Source organism: Lytechinus pictus, chromosome 1, assembly GCF_037042905.1.
Source record: "Lytechinus pictus isolate F3 Inbred chromosome 1, Lp3.0, whole genome shotgun sequence".
Taxonomy (NCBI): Eukaryota; Metazoa; Echinodermata; class Echinoidea; order Temnopleuroida; family Toxopneustidae; genus Lytechinus; species Lytechinus pictus.
In genome coordinates this window covers 15,666,182-15,686,571 of record NC_087245.1, presented here as the reverse complement: position 1 = coordinate 15,686,571, position 20,390 = coordinate 15,666,182, and the positions used below count along the sequence as shown (strand labels likewise).

General features: G+C 35.5%; 2 protein-coding genes across 4 annotated transcripts; both read right to left on the bottom strand.

Annotated features, from left to right (window-relative positions):
• Positions 1 to 334: 334 nt before the first annotated feature.
• Positions 335 to 8,411, bottom strand: LOC129262912 (demethylmenaquinone methyltransferase-like). Of its 3 annotated transcripts, none has more exons than XR_010293081.1 (6): positions 8,046 to 8,411; positions 7,281 to 7,403; positions 6,255 to 6,393; positions 5,282 to 5,374; positions 1,345 to 4,286; positions 335 to 1,220 (listed from the first exon to the last, which is right to left on the bottom strand). XR_010293081.1 is itself a non-coding variant. In XM_054900918.2 (5 exons), exons 1-5 carry the CDS (start codon positions 8,175 to 8,177, stop codon positions 4,057 to 4,059), a joined length of 717 nt encoding a protein of 238 aa, XP_054756893.2. In that variant the 5' UTR covers positions 8,178 to 8,411; the 3' UTR covers positions 335 to 4,056. The 3 variants fall into 3 exon arrangements, 1 of the variants encoding a protein (XP_054756893.2); XR_010293082.1 differs by having other exon boundaries at positions 335 to 1,344; positions 1,469 to 4,286; XM_054900918.2 differs by having other exon boundaries at positions 335 to 4,286.
• Positions 8,412 to 11,877: 3,466 nt separating this feature from the next.
• Positions 11,878 to 19,833, bottom strand: LOC129262802 (uncharacterized). The gene is made up of 4 exons (XM_054900829.2): positions 19,570 to 19,833; positions 15,665 to 15,813; positions 14,638 to 14,835; positions 11,878 to 13,679 (listed from the first exon to the last, which is right to left on the bottom strand). The coding sequence occupies exons 1-4, from the start codon at positions 19,640 to 19,642 to the stop codon at positions 13,452 to 13,454; spliced, it is 648 nt and encodes a 215-aa protein (XP_054756804.2). The 5' UTR covers positions 19,643 to 19,833; the 3' UTR covers positions 11,878 to 13,451.
• Between the last annotated feature and the right edge of the window lie 557 nt (positions 19,834 to 20,390).

Here is a 20,390-nt window from a genome sequence, read left to right as displayed (position 1 = left end):
AGATGACTTCTCTTTCTATTTTCTTTTTAGGAGCGCGTGTGAAATGATTTGTGTATTGATATACTGAAGGTACAATAAAAACTTTTTTTTTCAATTTTCTTAGTAAATGACATTTCATTGATTTTTTACCATACGATGTGTAAAACAGCTGCTACGTCACAGGTCAAATTATCAGAATTCTAATAACTTTTCTATTCTCTCATGGATTTTCCTCAAACCTTCGTCAATATTTGTTTTGCTATTTTCACAATATTTTGTTGTTGTCAGGGTGAACTTCCCTTTTTAATAGAAGACAGTACAATATTACCTAGAATCAGTAATGTCAGAAGGAGTATTAGTATTAATAAAATGTATTTATTTAATAAACATCACATGGTATCCCAAAGGCAGATGATTTACATGAACTTAACATTTATCTTAAATTGAATAAAATGTGATTACACATTTACATTGAGGGTCGATCAATTGTTAAAATTCACACAATATGAAGTATTGTTACCCGCATAAGACATCTGGGGATTGCAGTGGCGGATCCAGGGGATGGCGCAGGGGGCGCGCGCCCCCCCCCCCCTAATATTTGAGCGGCGCCGAAGGCGCCGCTCAAAAAAAATAAAAGAAAAGTAAAAGAAAGAAAAGGCGCTGCTTGAAAAAAATAAAGGAAAGAAAGGAAAAAGCGCCGCTTAAAAAAATTATACACTGATATAATATTAGCAACAGTAAGGAATGACTATCCCCCAGCAAAACACAATCATATCATCTTCCTTATCTTTCCTTTTAAGTACCCTTTTCCCAACAACTTCGCCGGTTAAAAATAATCAGCAGTGCGCTGCCTGCATATAACTGGCACCAATCAAGAATAATCAGCGCCACCTTAATCTAAATCGGCGCCGGACAAGAATAATCAGCGCCATTTGGTTATAAATCGGCGCCAGTCGAGAAAAATCGGCACTGCTAGAGTCTTAACCAGCGCCGACCAAGGATAATCTGCTCCACCTAAATCTAAATCGGCACCAGATAAAAATAATCGGCGCCATCTGGTTATAAATCGGCGCCGGTACAGAAAAATCGACGCTGCCTGAGTTCTTAACCGGCGCCGATCAACGTGAATCAGCGCCACCTAAATCTAAATCGGGGCCGGACAAGAATAATCAGCGCCATCTGGTTATAAATCGGCGCTGCCAGAGTCTTAACTGGCGCCGATCAAGAATAATCAGCTCCACCTAAATCTAAATCGGCGCCGGGCAAGAATAAACGGCGCCATCTGGTTATAAATCGGCGCCGGTAAAGAAAAATCGGCGCTGCCTGAGTTCGTAACCGGCGCCGATCAAGAATAATCAGCTCCACCTAAATCTAAATCGGCGCCGGGCAAGAATAAACGGCGCCATCTGGTTATAAATCGGCGCCGGTAAAGAAAAATCGGCGCTGCCTGAGTTCGTAACCGGCGCCGATCAAGGATAATCAGCGCCACCTATATCTAAATCGGGGCTGGTCAAGAATAATCAGCGCCATCTGGTTATAAATCGGCGCTGCCTGAGTCTTAACCGGCGCCGATCAAGAATAATCAGCTCCACCTAAATCTAAATCGGCGCCGGACAAGAATAATCAGCTCCACCTAAATCTTAATCGGCGCCGGACAATAATAATCAGCACCACCTGGTTAAAAATCGGCGCCAGTCAAGAATAATCGGCGCCTCCTGGTTCTAAATCGGCGCCAGTCAATTATGAATTGCCGCTGCCTGAATCTTACGTGACGTCAGTAAAAATAATCAGCACTACTTGTTCTAAATCGGCGCCGGTCAAGAATAATCAGCGTCCCCTAGTTCCAATAAATAGGCGCCGGTAGAATAATGAAGAAGGGCCTATTGCCAACCAAATCTAGATCGGCGCCGGTCAAGAATGATCAGCGGCACCTGGTTATACATTTTATTGTTGAATGGTCATAACAAAGCTTATCGCATGCCCTTACAGAGTGGACTGGGGCGGGGCAGTTGCCCACAGAATGACAGATGTCATGAAATCTTTAAAAAAAAATTTAATCCCAGAATCATACAAAAGCGTAGAGCAAATCCTTTAATTTTGATCTTGTTTTCCAAAGCTTTAATAAAAAGAAGTTCAGTCACTTTTCTTCTTTACACATTTCTACATTGTGCCACCTCTATGGCCTTTAGTTTAAGACAGCTACTATAGTGTTTTATGAAGATGATTCGATATTTTAGCCCAAAACTTTGCTAAAAACCCGTTGCTAGTACCGGGAGTGTATAATTACGCAACCAGTCGTATATTGAGATTGAGCTACACAACTCGTTCTTTATTTAAAATCGTGCTTAAATTATCCGCTCCTCAGATTGGAATATAAAAATTTTCAGCTCGCGCTTCGCGCTCGCATCATTTCTGAAGCAAAACCCCATACTTTTCATGATTAAATAGGTGAATAGAATGTCCCTTTTTCAGGACTAAACGTCAAAAGAACTCCCGCTTCGATTTGCAATAATCTTTAGCTGGATATAATCTTGTTCTTTATTACAAACGTCCATTAAACTGTCATTCTTTTTCAGATCGAAATATCAAAAGTTTAAGCTCGCGCTTCGCGCTCGCATCTATTGTTTTTTTAGATACCCATCTTAATCATTGGTACCAAAAATTGATAGAATATCAAGCATTCTGGTCAGAATATAAAGAAAATTCAGCTCGCCCTCGGAACTCGCATTGTCTGTGTAGTGAGATATGTATCCTCCTCATGAGTTACTACAAACAGTCCTAAACAGGCACCTTTTTTCCTGTTCTCAGGTCAGTATACTAAAAAATTTCAGCTCGCGCTTCGCGCTCGCATTAATTTGTTGGTGAGATATGTGTATCTATCTCATGAGTCATATAAATATATATATATATATGTGTGTGTGTGTTTGTGTGAGTTTGTTCGTTTTGTGTGATATCGAGCGCCTTTGGAAAGTTGATTCATGATGTTGCCCCCCAAATCTTAAAATAAGGATCGACGCCCCTGTATATATATATATATACATATAGTAAAAAAAACTTGTATCTCTATTAATATACAAAAGTATTGGCCTCATCGCAATAAAAGGGTTAATACACGATATTTTGAAATCGCACATAACATGCACTGATAATTTGTGTTACTTTTTGCTTGTTTCTTTCTTTAATAAGTTTTTCAATCTCTCTCTATATATGTTTTAGAAAGATTATATGTTTAAATTGATGTATATTTCTGTTATAATGAGATATGTTTAAGTGGACTTCAGGGAATAGTCGTAGGCAGCAAGGGGGAAGGGGGGGCACATTCGCGATCTGCTGTTGTGAAAAACAATTTTTTTTCCCCTTAACATTTCATGAAAACTATGAAAAATGTGCAAATGTGAGATGTGCACCAAATTTTCGAGTCTTCCCCCCCCCCCGGAAATATTATCTGCGAGCGGTCATGCAAAATGGCATGACTGGAAATCCTACATTTTGAAAAGAGCATTTGACAGGGTCAGACTTTACCCCTTTTTCAACATTTTCTTTTATGGCGCCGGTGAAGTGCAAAAATATGTGCGCCACTCGGCAGTGCGCCCCCCCCCCCTTTCGCCAAAAGCTGGATCCGCCTATGGATTGTAACTGTAGGATAAAACGGGACTTGTCGGATAAAACGTCCGACAAATCCTTTCATGAAACGCTCCCCAGAGCTGGTCATTTACAAAACCTTATTTTCCTAGATTTAATATCGGGAAGGGATATTTGTATTTTTGACAAACCTGATACAATAAAACTCTATTCTTAAAAGAAATAGCTCTATTTTCATAATTTTGCTCTAGATATCTGATTTGGTGATAAAAATATGATAATAAAAATATTGACTGGCTCTTCTTTCGGGGAACATCAAATATTGTTGCCCTTAAAAAAGCCATATTGCCCTCGTCTAAAGACTCGGGCCAATATGATTCTTTTTCGGGCAATATATTTGATGTTACCCTCAAGACCAGGCAATAATTATATCAAGAATTAAATCTTAATCTGGATGTGAATACAATGTCACATGGGCCAATTAATCAATCAATGTCAATGTTTTAATAGTTTCTTCATGGTAACGACAACGCCATCTCCCTCAACGGCTTCGTCACCCTCTGCCACTGGCACGCCGTTCGGTTGAGTATAGTAGAGTCCACTGCTGTCCGGCAGACGCTCCCACCGTCCACTGGTTAACAAGTCGTCTAAAACAGCCTTAACGTTAAAGTTTTCTCGTTCCATGTCGAGTCGAGATCGGCGGATGAATATCATCAAGTATCCACCTGATCAAAAATTTGATTTTAAAAGGGAGGATACAATGCATATGGACTGATTACTTTCATGAGCAAGGACGATTAAATGAAAAATACATGAGGTTGAATATAAGAGATAACCAGTCTTGAATAGAAAAAAGTAATTATTCAGTCATACTATCAGTGATAGTGTCATGACCCTAAAATATCCAAGAAGCTGTCAATTGGATGAACACAAATCTAATGGTTTTAATTGGACTGAAAATAACTGTTTCTATAGTAGTGGCGAACTATAGGACAATAATGACAAAGGTGAACTTCAACCCTTCATTTTCACTGATGGCTCATAAGGACAAAGGTGAACTTTAACCCCTCTCCATATAGGGTACAAGCGTTACCCATGCGAAGTGATGACGGAATATGTGCATGTTAATGACCTCATTTGCATTATGGCTCATAAGGACAAGGTAATCTTCAATCCCTCATTTGCATGTGGCTCATAAGAACAAAGGTGAACTTTAATCCCTTTCTATATAGGGTACAAGCGTTACCCATGCAAAGTGATGACGGAATATGTGCATGTTAATTACCTCAATTGTATATGGCTCATAAGGACAAAGGTGAACTTTAACCCCTTTCCAAATAGGGTACAATTAGTGTTAACCATGCAAAGCGATGTCGGAATATATGCATGTAATTGTTAATGACCTCATTTGCATATGGCTCATTAGGAAAAGGTGAACTTCAACCCCTTTCCACAATCCGATTTCGATGCAGGACTGCAGCCCATGGGTTTATATTATCTGAATATAGTAAGCGCGAAACCCATGAATCGCAAAACTCTAGTGTTTGATCTGATTTTTATTGCTTTGAGTAGCCTATAACTTTGTGAAATAACATTTACATTGAAAATGGAAAAGAAAAAAGATACTAGCCCAAATTCCTGAATTACTGAACAAGCTGGGAAAAATGTCTTTTTTATATTGATATAATATAATTTTATAATGTTATTGAATTGTTATTACCTGGTGATAAAAGTCCGTCTAGCTCGTATAGTGCAGTGGGGTTGATGGTATTAGGACCAAGTATAGATACCGCCATGATGACATCAAATGAATCTGAAATATGATATATCAACATGCTGATAAATAATATATCGCGGCTAGACTGATCAAACCTCCGTATCTCAAACTTTAAATATTTTGATGACAGCTCTGAATAAGCTAGTTTTAGAGTAATGACATGGGTAGCATCTTCCTTTGGCCTCAAACGAGTTCTTCACAGGTTCAGGAGACTGTTTTCAGACAATATGAGACTGCCACCATTGCTATATTTTTTTAAATACAGCCTTTTCTAAGCTGTTTTTATCAGCCCAGCCAGGATATATCAAAACAATCTTGTCAAAGTGTAGCAGATGATTTCCCCAAAAAATCATTTACCCTTTAGCCCCGTAAAATTAGGCCTGCTCTCACCTTTTACATTTTTACACAATTATAATGAACATGGTTTCAAAACCCCCGATATATTATTGTCTAAAAGAAAAACAACGAGATTCGTTGGAGGCCGATGTGTGCTTGTTTTTTTATTGGAGCCTAGTACGAAACACATATCCAATCCATGGCCATGTGAAGCGCCCCAGCACCCCAAAGATTTTCCTGGGGGCGGGAGTGCTGCGTGTGTTATCCTCCCTAGGCAGCAACCCTGGAAATCTGGTAGGTGTGGTCAAATGTTAAAAACGAGCTACATTTTGTAATGAAAACCCTATTTGGGGGGGGGGGGGGGCTTGTCATTTTGCTTCTCAAATTTACATCAGCACCCCCTGTAAGAAAATCGATCTAATCTTTTATCTCGTAATCCTCATAAAGTCATTTTTACCACTGAAAGTTTGATAATTTATACTTGTACCCAAGATCTGTGCTTCAACAGGCAGACGTCAAAGCCCTCCCACAAAATATTCACACACAAAATTATCATAGAAATTGATATTTTGGTACGTACTGTCACTGTAGGGTAACTTGAGACCATTACCGAATCTATGCTCTTCAAGTTCCAGATATACTCCTTTCTCACGACTTTTCTCTAAGAAAGAATCACTTGCGTCCACGCCAAATATGTTCATGTATCCCAAAGACCTAAGCTAAAAAGCGAAGATTCAAGAAGAACCACGTACAAAATTCACCGAGTATCAAAACACGAAAAACATCGGAATCCCTTTGCGTTAAAGGTTGATACTGTTGAGAATTCAGGGGATAATACGAAAAATACTTGCTTGTGTTTTACAAACTTTCTTAGGTGATTATATCACACAAAACATTACAGCGGAATGCCATCGACAATTTTTTTTTTAATCGGAGAGTAGGAAGTGTTCGCACTTCGCACTGTGACGTACGTAGGATTCAAGAATATAATGTATAATGCACCTCAAAGCCTTCATGGCAAAGAATAACCTAGAAATTTTTTTTTTTTCGAAAGTTGATGAATCAAAACAGCATTCTAGTCCTTGACTTTGGACAAACTACATTTTTTTGGAGGGGAGGTTGCAATTTTTTGTCAACTCCTACATTATGACGAAACAGCTCGTCCGGTTCACCAATTTTCGACAAAGAGCTATTCCTTGTCAATGGCGGCCATGTTCAGTACATTTACTGGGTTCACGAATCCTACGTAGGGTAGTACCTTCTCAAAACCTCTCCCTAGCTTCTACAAAATATAGCTACCATATTTTTTTTTTCAATTGCCCCTTCTCTTTGAAATAAGTTATACCTTCTGTGTAATGCTAGGACCATCCAAGGCCCTGTTTAAAATTTACTTTATTAACATTAATGATACAGAACTTTTCAATTACCCAAGTTTGGGTCGGTGCACTCAACCTTTTCTTTAGAATTGTTTCATGATATTCTTTTTACTATTTTTCAATATGATTTTTGGATTACTACGTCTAAACATTTTGTTAACATGTTTTAAGTTATTTGTAGAAAACAGTACACTAAGAAACGCCCGTATTATTTGCCCTATATATATTACCTTTTCGCCAAACAGGCCGGTGCCACATCCGACATCCAAGATCTTAGCATTCTTGTTTGTTACAAACTTAATGACGTTTTTTCCCATTACATCGTATCCTCCGTAACCTAAGGTAATCATGTCCTTAAAAAGAATGACAAAGAAAAAACAAAAAATTACAAATAAAAGAAAGAGAAAAGAACAACTATTTTCAAAGTGGAAAGAAAAAAAGGAACAAAGAAATGAAATGAAAAATTAATAACGAAATAAAGAAAGAAAGAAAGAAAGAAAGAAAGAAAAGGAAAGGAAAGAAAAGTAAAGTAAAGAAAAGGAAAGGAAGGGAAAGAAAAGAAAAGAATGATTGGCTGTGTGAAGAATGGTGTACTTGGAAGGGGGTTATGGAGGGTGTGTGTGTGTGTGTGTGTGTACGTACGCGTACCAGAGTGTTTTGCAAATGAAATATTTTGGGGAAAAGTACAATGAAATCGTAAATTCAATAAAATGGCAATAATTTTGGATCAGATAATTGGTAGGGCAGTGAACCGGAAAAGAACGAGGGACAAACTGATATTTACACCAAAATCATGGATGATATGTGAAATGGACCCTAACATACATTTTTAATGCTCAAGATTTGTACTCACTTTTTCCGGTGGCGCGCACACCCCTCAGCTCGAACCCTTATTAGTTTGTACGTTCCCGTTTTTTGTAACAGCAAATTATATCGAACTATGATTAATACGATATATAAGTATCAAAATGTAGCTTACCCGTATATAAGCTTACCTCGTCAAAATATTGTGCCCATGCGTCATAAGCTCTCTCTGTATCCTCGCCTCGAGAAGCAATAATATCATTTATTCTTCCCCTAGCAGGGCAGACGGGGTCGTCAATTCCAAGATGACTACTGCCGGACATTATGGTTGCGATAATATGGTGTAAGATCAAGGAGGTATCACCTCTATCTCCTTAGTAAGATCGACTTTTTAACGATAATAGTGTTGGTTGTGGTGATTAGATATGTGTAGGTAATTTCAGCAACGCAACGGGGATTCGAGAATAGAGTATAACCAATTCACCAATTTTCGACGAGACATACCGACGTTCTTTGTATTTTGAAGGTTATTTAACAATGCATTTATTTCGTTCTTTAGTCCTCTGTTATGCTGCTATTATACACTACGAATTTTTGTTCCCGATTTCATTCGATCGTGCAAATTCGTGACCGCTCGGGGCACCAAGCGCCTCAGTATAGTTCGCGTTAGTCCAGGATAGAAGAGGCATAACCTTGTTTTTTCATATAAACGATAACTTTTGACGGTTTCTTGTCAATTCGAGGGTGCTGATTACGAATCTGAATGATGCCACTCGTGAAACCTTGTGAGCGTTTTCCGCAAAATTTGCAAAATCCAATATGGCCGCCAAAATATGCATAATACCCATGAAAATCATAGAATTGCCAGCAAATTGGCTAGAAAATGTGTGTAATTGTGTTGCAGGAGTGAAATACTCTCTGAAAAAAAAAATTGACAAAATATTTATTTCTTGATATTCAAAATGGCCGCCACAGACCTCTGTATGCCCTATTATGTACATTATAAATAGGGAAAATTAGTTTTTCACAAAAATGATCACTAGACTGCAAGTTATTGTGACCTATGGACGAAGTGATATATGAAAATCATCAATGCTAACATGATATATAATTTATTATGTCATGTGATTATTGTTGTATTTAATATTCAAAATAGCTGCCACTGGCACAAATAGTATTATTTTCTATGGCAAAGTGGCCAACAAAATCGCAAGAGTGAGCACTAAAATGCATATTATTAAGAGAAACGAGTGGAATACTGACTAAAAACACAATTGCTAACGAAATATTTTATTAACATGCCATGTATGTGATATTCAAAACGGCCGCCAAAGGCCCTAACAGTATTATGTACAATGAGAAAGAGGACCAAATAATTCACAAGACTGAGCACTGAAATGCATTTATTTGTGATGAATAAATGGGATACTGTCTAAACAACATAATTTTTAACGAAATATATCATTCAGGTTTAAAGTTTGTGTTTAATATTGTATTTTGACTTTCAAAATGGCCGCCATAGACATTGATTGCATTTTGTACAATGCGAACTAGGAAATGACACGAGTATAAGCACCATAAATACACGTAATTGTGATCTATGAGTGAAATATTGTCTGAAAGCATAATTTCTAACAAGATATATCAGTTCTTCTGCCTGGTAGGTGATAAATACTGTATTTTGAAAGTCAAAATGGCCGCTACAGGCCCCTACAGTATTGTGAATGGGAATAAATGATTTTAACAGATTTTGGCTTTGCTTGACTAAATGGTGTGGTATGAGTGAAAATATTGAGAGAAAGGGTTACTGAAAACATGATTAGTAACGAAATATATCATATCATCTAAAATTTAGGTGATAAATGTTCTATTTCAAAATTCAAAATGGCCGCCATATGCCCTTTTGTGAAAATTATTTGTCCTCATTCAAATTGTACATAATACAATAAGGGCCCATGGCGGCCATTTTTCATTTAAGAATGCAGCATTTATCACCTTAAATGCACCAGATACGACATACCTCGCTAGGAATCATGGTTTTAGACAATATTTCACTCTTACATCATAATTATATGCAATACTTATAGTCAAGCAAAGCCAAATTCTGTCAAAATTATATGTCTCAAATTACAATCTACATAATACTTTTAGGACTTATGACAAACATTTTGAATTTTAAAGTACAACATTTATTACCTCCATGACAAAATTTATGTGATGTATTTATTTAGAAATCATATTTAAGACAATATTTTTACTCATACATCACAGTTACATGCATTTTATGATTCTCACTCTTGTGAAAAGTAGATTCCCTATACGCATATGACATAATTTAGTTAGGGCTTGTATCAGCCTTTTTGAATGTCAACATACAGTATTTATCACTAACATGGCAGAAGAAATGCTATATTTCATAAAATTCATGTTTTCATATAATGTTTTATCATACAACAGGATTTTATGGATTTCATAGTCAAGTATATCCCAATTCTTACAAAATTACATGTCCCCATGGCCTATAGTGCCATTTTGAATTTCACAATAAGGCATTTATCTCATGCATGACAAAAGAAATGATATGTTTCGCTAGAAAACATGTTTTCAGACATTATTTACTCGCTGATCACAATTACATGCATTTTATAGTTCTTACTCTTGTGAAAATTAATTTCTCCAATCGCATTGTACATAATGTATAATGGGCCTATGGCGGCCATTTTGAATGTCAAAATACAGCATTTATCACATTAATTGCATTCATATTTCGTAAAAAAATATGTTTTTAGCCAGTATTCCACTTGCTTATCTTAATATTAGTAATATTCATTTTAGTACTCACTCTTGTGATTTTCTTTTGTCCCCATTAACATTGTACATAATACTGTCAGGGCATTTGGTGGCTGTTTGAATATTGAAATGCTTCATTTATTACATACATGACATAACAAATGATACATTTCATTAGCAATCATTTATTTTATCCATTATTTCACTAAAAATCACAATTACTTGCATCTAGTGCTCACTTTTGTAAAATTTAGTTTTCCACATTCATATTGTACATAATATAGAATACAGGGGTCTATGGCGGCTATTTTGAATATCTAGAAAATAATTTTTGTCAAAAATCGTTTTTTCAGAGAGCATTTCACTCCTGCAACACAAATACATACATTTTATAACCAACGTGCGGGCAATTTTATGATTTTCATGGGTAATTTGCATATTTTGGCGGCCATATTGGATTTTGCCAATTTGCAGAAAATGCTCAAGGTTTCAAGAGTGGCATCATTCAGATTCGTAATCAGCACCCTCGAATTGACAAGAAACCATCAACATATATTGTATATATGAAAAAAACAAGGTTTGGTCCATTTCTATGGGGCCTATCCTGGACTACGTGGGCGGATATCCCAGGAGGGACAGTTTTGGAAAGGGTGGGGGCACAATATTAAATGCCCCCCCCCCCTCGCACACACACACACACCCTCACACACACCACCTCACACACTATGTGTGGTCATTTATGATGAAAAAAATACCGTATGATTCAAAATCAAAATAACGAAGTCAAAGTGCTTACATTCGCCAAATTTTGCATTATAAAAATGCATAAAAACAAATCTCGCGCGGTCGTTCCACTCCCGCGCTCCATTCTAATCTTACAAGATTTTGGCCATGATAAATCCATACGTTAAGCGTATTGCAAAGGTTTTATCCTCTGCACCGTGAAAGTGTGGTTGTAATACTTCCATTTATGAATTGTATGATACCAAGGACTTTTAAATGTGGTTATAAATTTGATCATAAAGCAATCAAAACGTCCTTCGAATAAACTAGCGTAATTTGGGGGCACATCCTAGAATCTTTGTTGAAGTGGGGGATATAGACATACCCTATACTTCAAGTTAAGCGTACGATGAGTTACTGATGACAATGACCAAGTCAATGCCGTTAATGAAACACTGAGTCAGGTGAAGACAACAAAATTTCTCACACCGTTTACAATTTCATCCTTTTACCATACTTATAGAACACTTTAAATCACATTTATTCCATAACAATCTAATAAACATTTCATATTAATTTTGTTCGAAATTTTGAATGTTACATCGTCTCCCAATATAATCTTAAATATTATTCATAATCTTTTCTTTCTGTAATATTTTCATTTTAATTTGCATCACTGTAATATTTTCATTGTTGTTGTTTTTTTTAGTTTATATTGTGGCCTGTAATGGCCTATAATCATTTCATATGCTCCCTTAATCCCGATAATAATGATCCCATTTTTTTATCATTCATATCTCACCTTTAACTAGTGAGTAAACGAGTTTTTAATTGAAGAAAATCTGGACTGTTTAATTTTCCTTAAGTTTAAGATATTGATAATTTACCGTTATCATTCTCTGTAATATGTGCAAAAAAATCTTAAATCGTACTTCCGATCGACCTTCCGCAAATACAGCGGGGGTATTTTCATAAAATATTTTGAGCTATCCCGATCTACCGATCCGATAATGAAAAAGCATTAGTTGATAAATTCAAAGAGAGATATATAAAATATTGGAAAGGAAGTCTTGAATAAAATAGTAATGAATGAAATAAAAAAAACTCAGTGTACACACTCTAAAAATTATTAGGTAAAAATGCTCCATTGGGGTAATTATGTGTCTAACCAACATTGGGCATATTTATTTATCCAGTGTGATGAAAATTTTGCCCATTCTAAAGTAATTGCTGCATTATTTTTAACCTTACTGGACAATATGCTTCCAGCATTGGTAAAATACTGTCCAAAATTGGTTGGACACAATCATGATTACCCTCGTGCTGGTTAAAGTTTTACCCAATATTTTTTACAGTGCAGTAAATTAAAATATAATTATGAAAAAAGGGATATTACAACGTTCATCAAACTCAGAATAAGCGATAATAAATTAATGATCGAACAAGAGAGATACAGATAGATTCCAGTAGAAATAGGCTCTGTCCTCTTTGTCATCTTGATGTTGAAGATGAATATCACTTTATTACCAAATGCAGAAATCTCGATAATACCCGTACCAATTTGATTGACAAGATAAAAGACGTAATACCAGATTTCATTAAATACAATGATGTTGAAAATTTTAAGAATCGGATAAAATTGAAATATGCATCACTGGAATGAATGAAATGTATGATTTGCGATCAAAGTATATCAATAGCATGGCCTCTAATTAACGCAGTTATAATATTTCACAAATTATATAATATGCAGTTGAAAAATTAGAACGACATAATAGTACCTGATGATTATTGTTTTGTTATGAATAATTATGCCCTGTAAATTGACAGATAGTCGAGCCAAACAGTTTCTGACAGCATATAGCTTATGTTTTTATGTTTTAGTTTTGTTACGTTTTTCCTTTTTTACGTTTTGTTTAATTTGTGACTCTGTTTATTTTTAGAAATGTTAATTTATCTATGTAACTTTGTTTGATAATTTGTAAAATTGTTTATTTTATTTAATTGTAATTCTTTATGTTTGAATTTGAAATCAATTGAATAAACTTGAAACTTATTTAATAAAAAAAAAATGGCTAGTAATGTCATCTCAAATCAATTATCCATTCGTCTGCTCGTTCTGTTTGTGTAACAGTCGTTATAGAGGAAGAGCTAAAGTAGTGATGATATTGTTCCACTTCGCAATTACTTGTGGTAGTGAATACTAATTTTGTTGACTTGGTCAATACGTCACTGCAGTCAAGTTGTACAATTTGAGGAGTTGTTGTTATACTTGTAACAGACACGCTGCTTCTTATCTTCCAAGGTGTGATCTGATGTGGAAACAAAAACAGAAAGAGATATAGCATAAACTTGGGAAAGTTGCAGAGACAAACAAACACATAACATAACGACATGAAAGGGTTCGTTCGATAGAACGATAGAATGAAGGTTGTGGCGTACAGGAACCCCCCCCCCCCCCCCACCCCCCATCAAAAACAAGGAGAAAATGGAGTTAAGAATCGAACGAAACATAGGAGGTTGGGCCCCGACGTTTTCTATTGTGACGATAGTAGCTATTTAAGAAGAAGGAACCATCGGAGTTTTACAGATTAAACATTATTTCCCCGTTTGGGAGTTATTTCAAGGTTGTATACAACTTGAAATTTAGCGAATTCCGCACCCATCTCCTGGTATCGTTTTTGTCAAAATTTAATAGAATCATAGCAATATACTTTAAAATCGGGCAGAGTGCTTCTTTTGTCCGAATATCTAGTCATTATAGTTGAATAGAACAGTCATTTGACTAAACTAAAGACGATTCTCGCGAAAAATGACAATACTTCTCAGGGATTCTTGTCATCTTAGGTTAAGATTCTTAACCACAATCGTATGAATTTTGTTTTTTCTTCCAACATGATATTTGTTGACTATAATTCCTTGTTCTAACATTCACATGAGAATATTGGGAAATGGAAATCTGGGGCCCGTCTTATAAAGAATTGCGATTGATCCGATCAATCACAACTATGGAAAGCCAGCAAAGTCAACATATAAAATGCATACATTTGTTCCCAAACCTTTTCTAGATATGATTTACATTCATAACTTCATCGATTTCTTGACAATTTGGTGTGTTCTCCTTTGTTTACAGAGGAATTTTTTGCAAATTTCTTGTAGAAAAAATTATGGCACTGATGGATTTCCATAGAGTTACCATTGATTGGATCAATGGTAATAACTCTTTGTAAGACGGGGCCCTGAAGTTTGATCATATTCGTACAACTTTACCAGGAATACTTTGCTAAGGGTACCGTCCCCTTCCACGAATACGTCTAGATTTACGGCATGTGTTGCTACAACGAATGCGATTTCCAAAGGAGATGAATGGTAACTTGTTCTAATGGTAGCCGTCATTACGCCAGTACCCTCCGCAAGAGCTAGATCGTTACGTTTGTGTATTGTCTCATCCACTTCGAAAACATGGAGCTGAAATATAAAAAATATGAAAAATAAATAAACTTTATTTCTTTAGAAATGGTAATACTGATTGCCTGGTGTTTCATAAATGAACACGAGAACTTTTTTCTAAAGGTATAGGCCAAAGAGGATAAAAGGATCCAGGAATGTAATATTTCAAGGTGTCAAGATAAAGGCAATGGTGATTTTTTTCCAAAAGAATAACTGTTTCTATCATTAGGTAGGAAGAAAAATAGATTTTAGTATTTGCCTATTTGTGACATAAAATACATAGTTCTTAAATAATGATGAAAAATGTTCATACATCAGCCGCGGGTCCATGATTTAAAGTCGGATGGGCATGATGGGGTCAACTTATCCTTCTAAATCCCCCCCCCCAAAAAAAAGGTTATCCCTACTCAGGGGATATATTCTAATCATTAAAAGATAAAAGAAGAATAATTACTTGTATGAAATATTCAAATAGGTCTAGTGACAAGCAACCCCCCCCCCCCCCGATCAGCGACAGCATACACAAATTACTCATGTTATATTTGTAAAGAGGATGTGAAGATCCGTGGAAATAGGGAATCCATAAAATAATATATGACGATGGTGATTATGTTAATGGTCGTGAATGATGGAGATTGCGTTGATGAAGTACTTGTTAACAGGATAAACGATGATAATGACGATTATGATGATGGTGGGGTGGTGGTGGTGGTGATGATGATGATGACGGTGGTGGTGGTGGTGATGATGATGATGATGATGATGATGATGATGATGTGAGAAGTTAGTACTAAAATCCAGAAAATAGAAAAAGAATCATAAAAATACATTCCAAACCCAACCATACCTTATTTTTATTCAATATTTCTTCGATTGTTCTTTCATGACATATCGTCAGTGGTTGTTCCTCCTCATTATAATACGCCGTCGTCGTCGTAGTCGTCGACGTTCGGCCTTGATGGGAATCACACATAAGCGCCTCAACTCCAAGACATGCTAGAGAAGGAAATACATCAGAAAGTACATGGATGAAGGAACAGTTTTGAAATTACCAATCAATTCCGCAAATTATTAACAATTCATCGCTTACTACATTTTATTTCATTTCATTTTCTTCCTCATTAAAAACCGTATAAATCACAGAAATAAAAAGCTGTTACATATAAGAACTGAACATACAGAACATAACACAAACAGGTCAGAAATTTGGCCGGGTCTTCCAAGGATTTAAAGGAAAAGTCCACCCCAACACATAGTTGATTTGAATAAAAAGAGAAAAATCCAACAAGCATAACACTGGCAATTTCATCAAAATCGGATGTAAAATAAGAAAGTTATGGCATTTTTAAGTTTCGCTTTATTTCACAAAATAGTTATATGCACACCCTGGCCGGTATGCAAATAAGGGAACTGATTGTGTCATCCACTATATCTTTTGTATTTCATTATATGAAATGTGAAATATTCTAAATTTCTCCTCACTGCCCTGTAAAACAAAGTTTTGTTTCTTCCTTAAATGTGGAAGTACCATTGTTTGAACATTTTATGGTTCAGTCAAGTTGATCCTTACTGCCAAATCTGTAAAATAGAAAATATTGTGCAATTCAAACAATAAAGAACCGAAAAAATAGTGAGTGGGGGACATCATCGACTCTCTCATTTGCATGTTGCTGAGTTGTGCATATAACTGTTTTGTGAAAAATAAGCGAAATTTCAAACTGTCATAACTTTCTTATTTTACATCCAATTTTGATGAAATTTCCAGCACTTTGCTCGTTTGATTTTTCTCTATTGATTGAAATCAACACTTTTCTGGGGTGGACTTGACCTTTAAATACATTTAGAGGTATGTTGGTACCATTTTAGACTGTTGTTCCTATTTTAAATGAACTGTTTAAACTAAGAATAAAATCACAGGAAATAAAGGCCTATAGCAAAAAAAATTGTCCATAACATTCTGTTTTCAATATTTTGGTATGGATATAACCAAAAATATCAAAATTAAAATAAACGAAATAAACATGTCCGAACTAAATATCAAAAGGAGATTAGGACGAAATCCTATACCAGTAACTGCTGAATGTACAATCAACTGTCATGGAACGCCAGTGCAAGGTCTTTCTCAGAATTCATTTCATTTCATGGGGGAGATGGAAATGGGTAAATGTTCAAGAAAATGTCATCTAATGTATGAGGCGATCGAACTGACAGATCACACTGATGTTTGTGGAGGGGGGATTGAAGAGGGGAGTATTTGAAAGATAATTCCAGAATTCAACTGTTTTAGTGGTTGCTTTGAAACGTTCCCACGGAAAATGAGGTTTAAAGTTCCATTCACCACATTCATGGCATATGACCAAACCTACCAAACTTAAGATAAGTGGGTCAAAACAATATTTTTTATAATACTGTATAATGTTATATTATTATGATATTGATGATGCAGAAAATAAAGCTTCTCCCTCGGATAATAGATTGATTAAATCATGAAATAATAGATTGACACATACTCCCAACATAATCATATGTAAATAGAGAAATTCATTCTACTAGGAATAATTAAGACGGATTGCTCCTTTTATAATAAAAACATAATCTTGGTAGATTTTTTCCAAATCAGGCCGGGGCCTACGCAAAAATTAAAAAAAGATTGCCTCATTTTTGTATGTTTGTCATAGTTTTGAAAAGGAAATTCTAAACACAATTTAGGGAACCAACTTTTTTTGATTTCACGATTATTTTGGGGAGGGGAAAATACAAAAAAAGCAAGATAAAAACGATTTTCTGCCTCTCCTCAAATATCAAGTTCTGGATCAGATCCCGAGGAAACTGCTCAACCCAAATTAAATAATGAACAACAAAGAAATAAAGATTGCAGAGGAAAAGGTGGGGATTAAAAAAAAAATTATAGATAAAAAAATTGCAACACTTCGTTCATATTATTTTCTCAATAATCCTCGATAGCTCCAAGCTGCCTGGCTTTGCTGAGAGTCTGCTCAGGACCTGCGCTCCATAATGACATAAAGTATATCGAGATAGAAATTTTCCATAATAAAACAGAATCATTTGAAGAATCAAACATTTGTCATTTTCGAGGGCGTTGTTAAATATCGCCAAATGGTTGACAAATATTTGCATTTATCAGGCTTTTCCCAAAACTGTGCAGCCTCAATGAAATGAGTCTGGATAGCATGTCTGTGTGAACGTGAATGGGATATTTTATAATTGTTATATGTGTATTATGGTGACAATTGTAAATATTATAATGTTGGTCATTAATGATATTCATTTTTAAAAATGGGAGAGGAAATTTATTTTAGAGCCAGCGGCGTTATAAACATTGCATGGTTACATAATATACCACCACACATATGTAATTCTTTTTTGTTGTTGCTATTTATGATTATTATACAAACAAAATATCTCACCAACGAGTCTTCGTTATCAAAATATGATGTCTTGATTTTATATATTGTTAGTACTCTCTTCATGTTTTTCTCTTTCTATTCAGTTCTCTCTTTCCCACTCTGTTTTTCAACCCTTACTCTATCTCTCGTGTTCTTCTTTTACCTCTTATTTGATGTTCGCATCATTGAATGTATTCTCTTAGCAAATGTATAATTTTGTATCATGTGTATGTATTTTTTTCTTGGAACATCGTTCTCTGGCTCATAGAGCTTATGATGCTCCAATCATGTATATATATATATATATATATGAATGATAATACTAGTATGAATATTATGTAATGTTGAAAATGATGTATATATGTATATGAATAAATAAATCAATAGAGCGGCTACTCACATGAGATGTAACAAAACATAGACTTTGAAACTTCATCATTTATCTCTAGTTTTTCCTCACTGAACGTCAGTCTATGATTGTTTTCCTTTATATCTTACTGCGTTAATCAAAACCAATTTGCTGCCATAGACTTCCTCTTATACATTTCAGTGACATACATGACAAAGGCGTTTTGATGAGAATGTGTAAACTTTCAAAATGTTGGGCAACATACTGTCCACACAACAACTGATTAAAAAAATTATCCGACTTTGGGTAGTTTTCAACCAATACTGTGTAGTTTTTACCAAAAGCACACATAATTGGTTTAAAACTACCCAGAATTAGATACATTTTTAACCAATTATTGCTGTGTGGACAGTATATGTTGCCAAACATTTTTAAGAGTGTAAGCAAGATACAATTTTGATTTAATTTGATTTGAATCCATTGAACTCATCACTCAATCCAATTGAAACTAGGTGGATTTTTTTAGGGGGCGGGGTATCATTCTGACAAATTATTGACTAAGTGATCATGACTAGCATCGTTGAATATACAAAGCTTAAATAAGATAAAACTTAAAAAAATGTTAAGTCAAAGCAAGGACAAATATAAGCCCTTTGTACTTAATATTCAAATATAAATAAACATTAAATCATCATTCCTAGTTCGATACAAATGGGTTTTTTCCTGTAAAATATTAAAGCCACTGATTACTTTGGACACGGTAAGAGTAAAAGGGAGGGGGTGGATAAGTGGAGAGCGTATAGTTGAGTTTTGAGAGAAAATTATGCCATGAATTAAATATACTTTTGCCATGGAAAAACAGTAATAAGCCGGTTTAATCATACTAACAGGTATCCGCGGTAGGTCTCTATATGTGGTTGGAACTTTTTTTAATATATTAGAGACGGCACATTTATCTTTCTACTATTAATGAAAAATGATTGATCATATACTTACAGTTTGTAGCAAACCTGATGATGGTGAATATTGTAGTGTAAACATAGCATGCGTGCAGGCTTAACGGTGACATGATGGTTCTTCATGTATGACACCATTTATATCTTTACGACTTTCTAACATGATATACCAAGTGCATGAAGCCGACCAATACTTATTGCGCGAATAATAATATACAAAACGACTATCTGCAACGTGTGCTTATAGTGGATATTCACTCAACTGAAAGATCTCCTTGTATGCCGTTTGGCATGTTTGTTGGTTAGATTAATATGCAAAATATTAATATCTCGTGTGACGACAGCTGTAGTGAAAAAAAAATTGATTTTCATGGGATTCATGGCATGAACACAATCATGACAACGGGACAGAGGGTTTATCAGTGCTTGGCACAGAGTAAAATAATAGTCACGGTTGTGGTTTATGCTCTTGTTTCAAGGTGCGCGGGTGGGGTCGTATCATTATAGGGGGGATGGATGTTGTAACTTCCTCGATGTACATTGCTTATAATAACGTACATCAAATGTTACTGTGACCTTTGGCTGTTTTCAAGTGCAAACCTGTTTCCTTTATAATGACATCACTGTTGACTGGTCAACATGTATGTAATAGAGCAAACTGGGAAGCGATTTGCAAATATCTTTTTTTTTTAATTGTAAGGCCACGGGCAATATAACAAATACTTAATTTAACAATTGGATAGGAAATCTATGACGTAGGCTTATTCTAAAGATTGTGTTTCCAAGACAAGATGAGGGTGTGGATGAGTCCTATGAAGAATGACATTGCGGTTACATTCTTGGATCAGAAATAGACAGAGT

Coding starts and splice junctions, on each gene's coding strand:
- LOC129262912 (XM_054900918.2), bottom strand. CDS start 8,177: ATGTCCGGCAGTAGTCATCTTGGAATTGACGACCCCGTCTGCCCTGCT. Junction 5,375..6,254: donor CAAGTTACCCTACAGTGACA/GTACGTACCAAA, acceptor ATCATATTTCAG/ATTCATTTGATGTCATCATG. Junction 4,287..5,281: donor AGACGGACTTTTATCACCAG/GTAATAACAATT, acceptor ATTTTTGATCAG/GTGGATACTTGATGATATTC.
- LOC129262802 (XM_054900829.2), bottom strand. CDS start 19,642: ATGTCACCGTTAAGCCTGCACGCATGCTATGTTTACACTACAATATTC. Junction 15,814..19,569: donor CATCAGGTTTGCTACAAACT/GTAAGTATATGA, acceptor TTCCTTCTCTAG/CATGTCTTGGAGTTGAGGCG. Junction 13,680..14,637: donor CCCTTAGCAAAGTATTCCTG/GTAAAGTTGTAC, acceptor TTTCCACATCAG/ATCACACCTTGGAAGATAAG.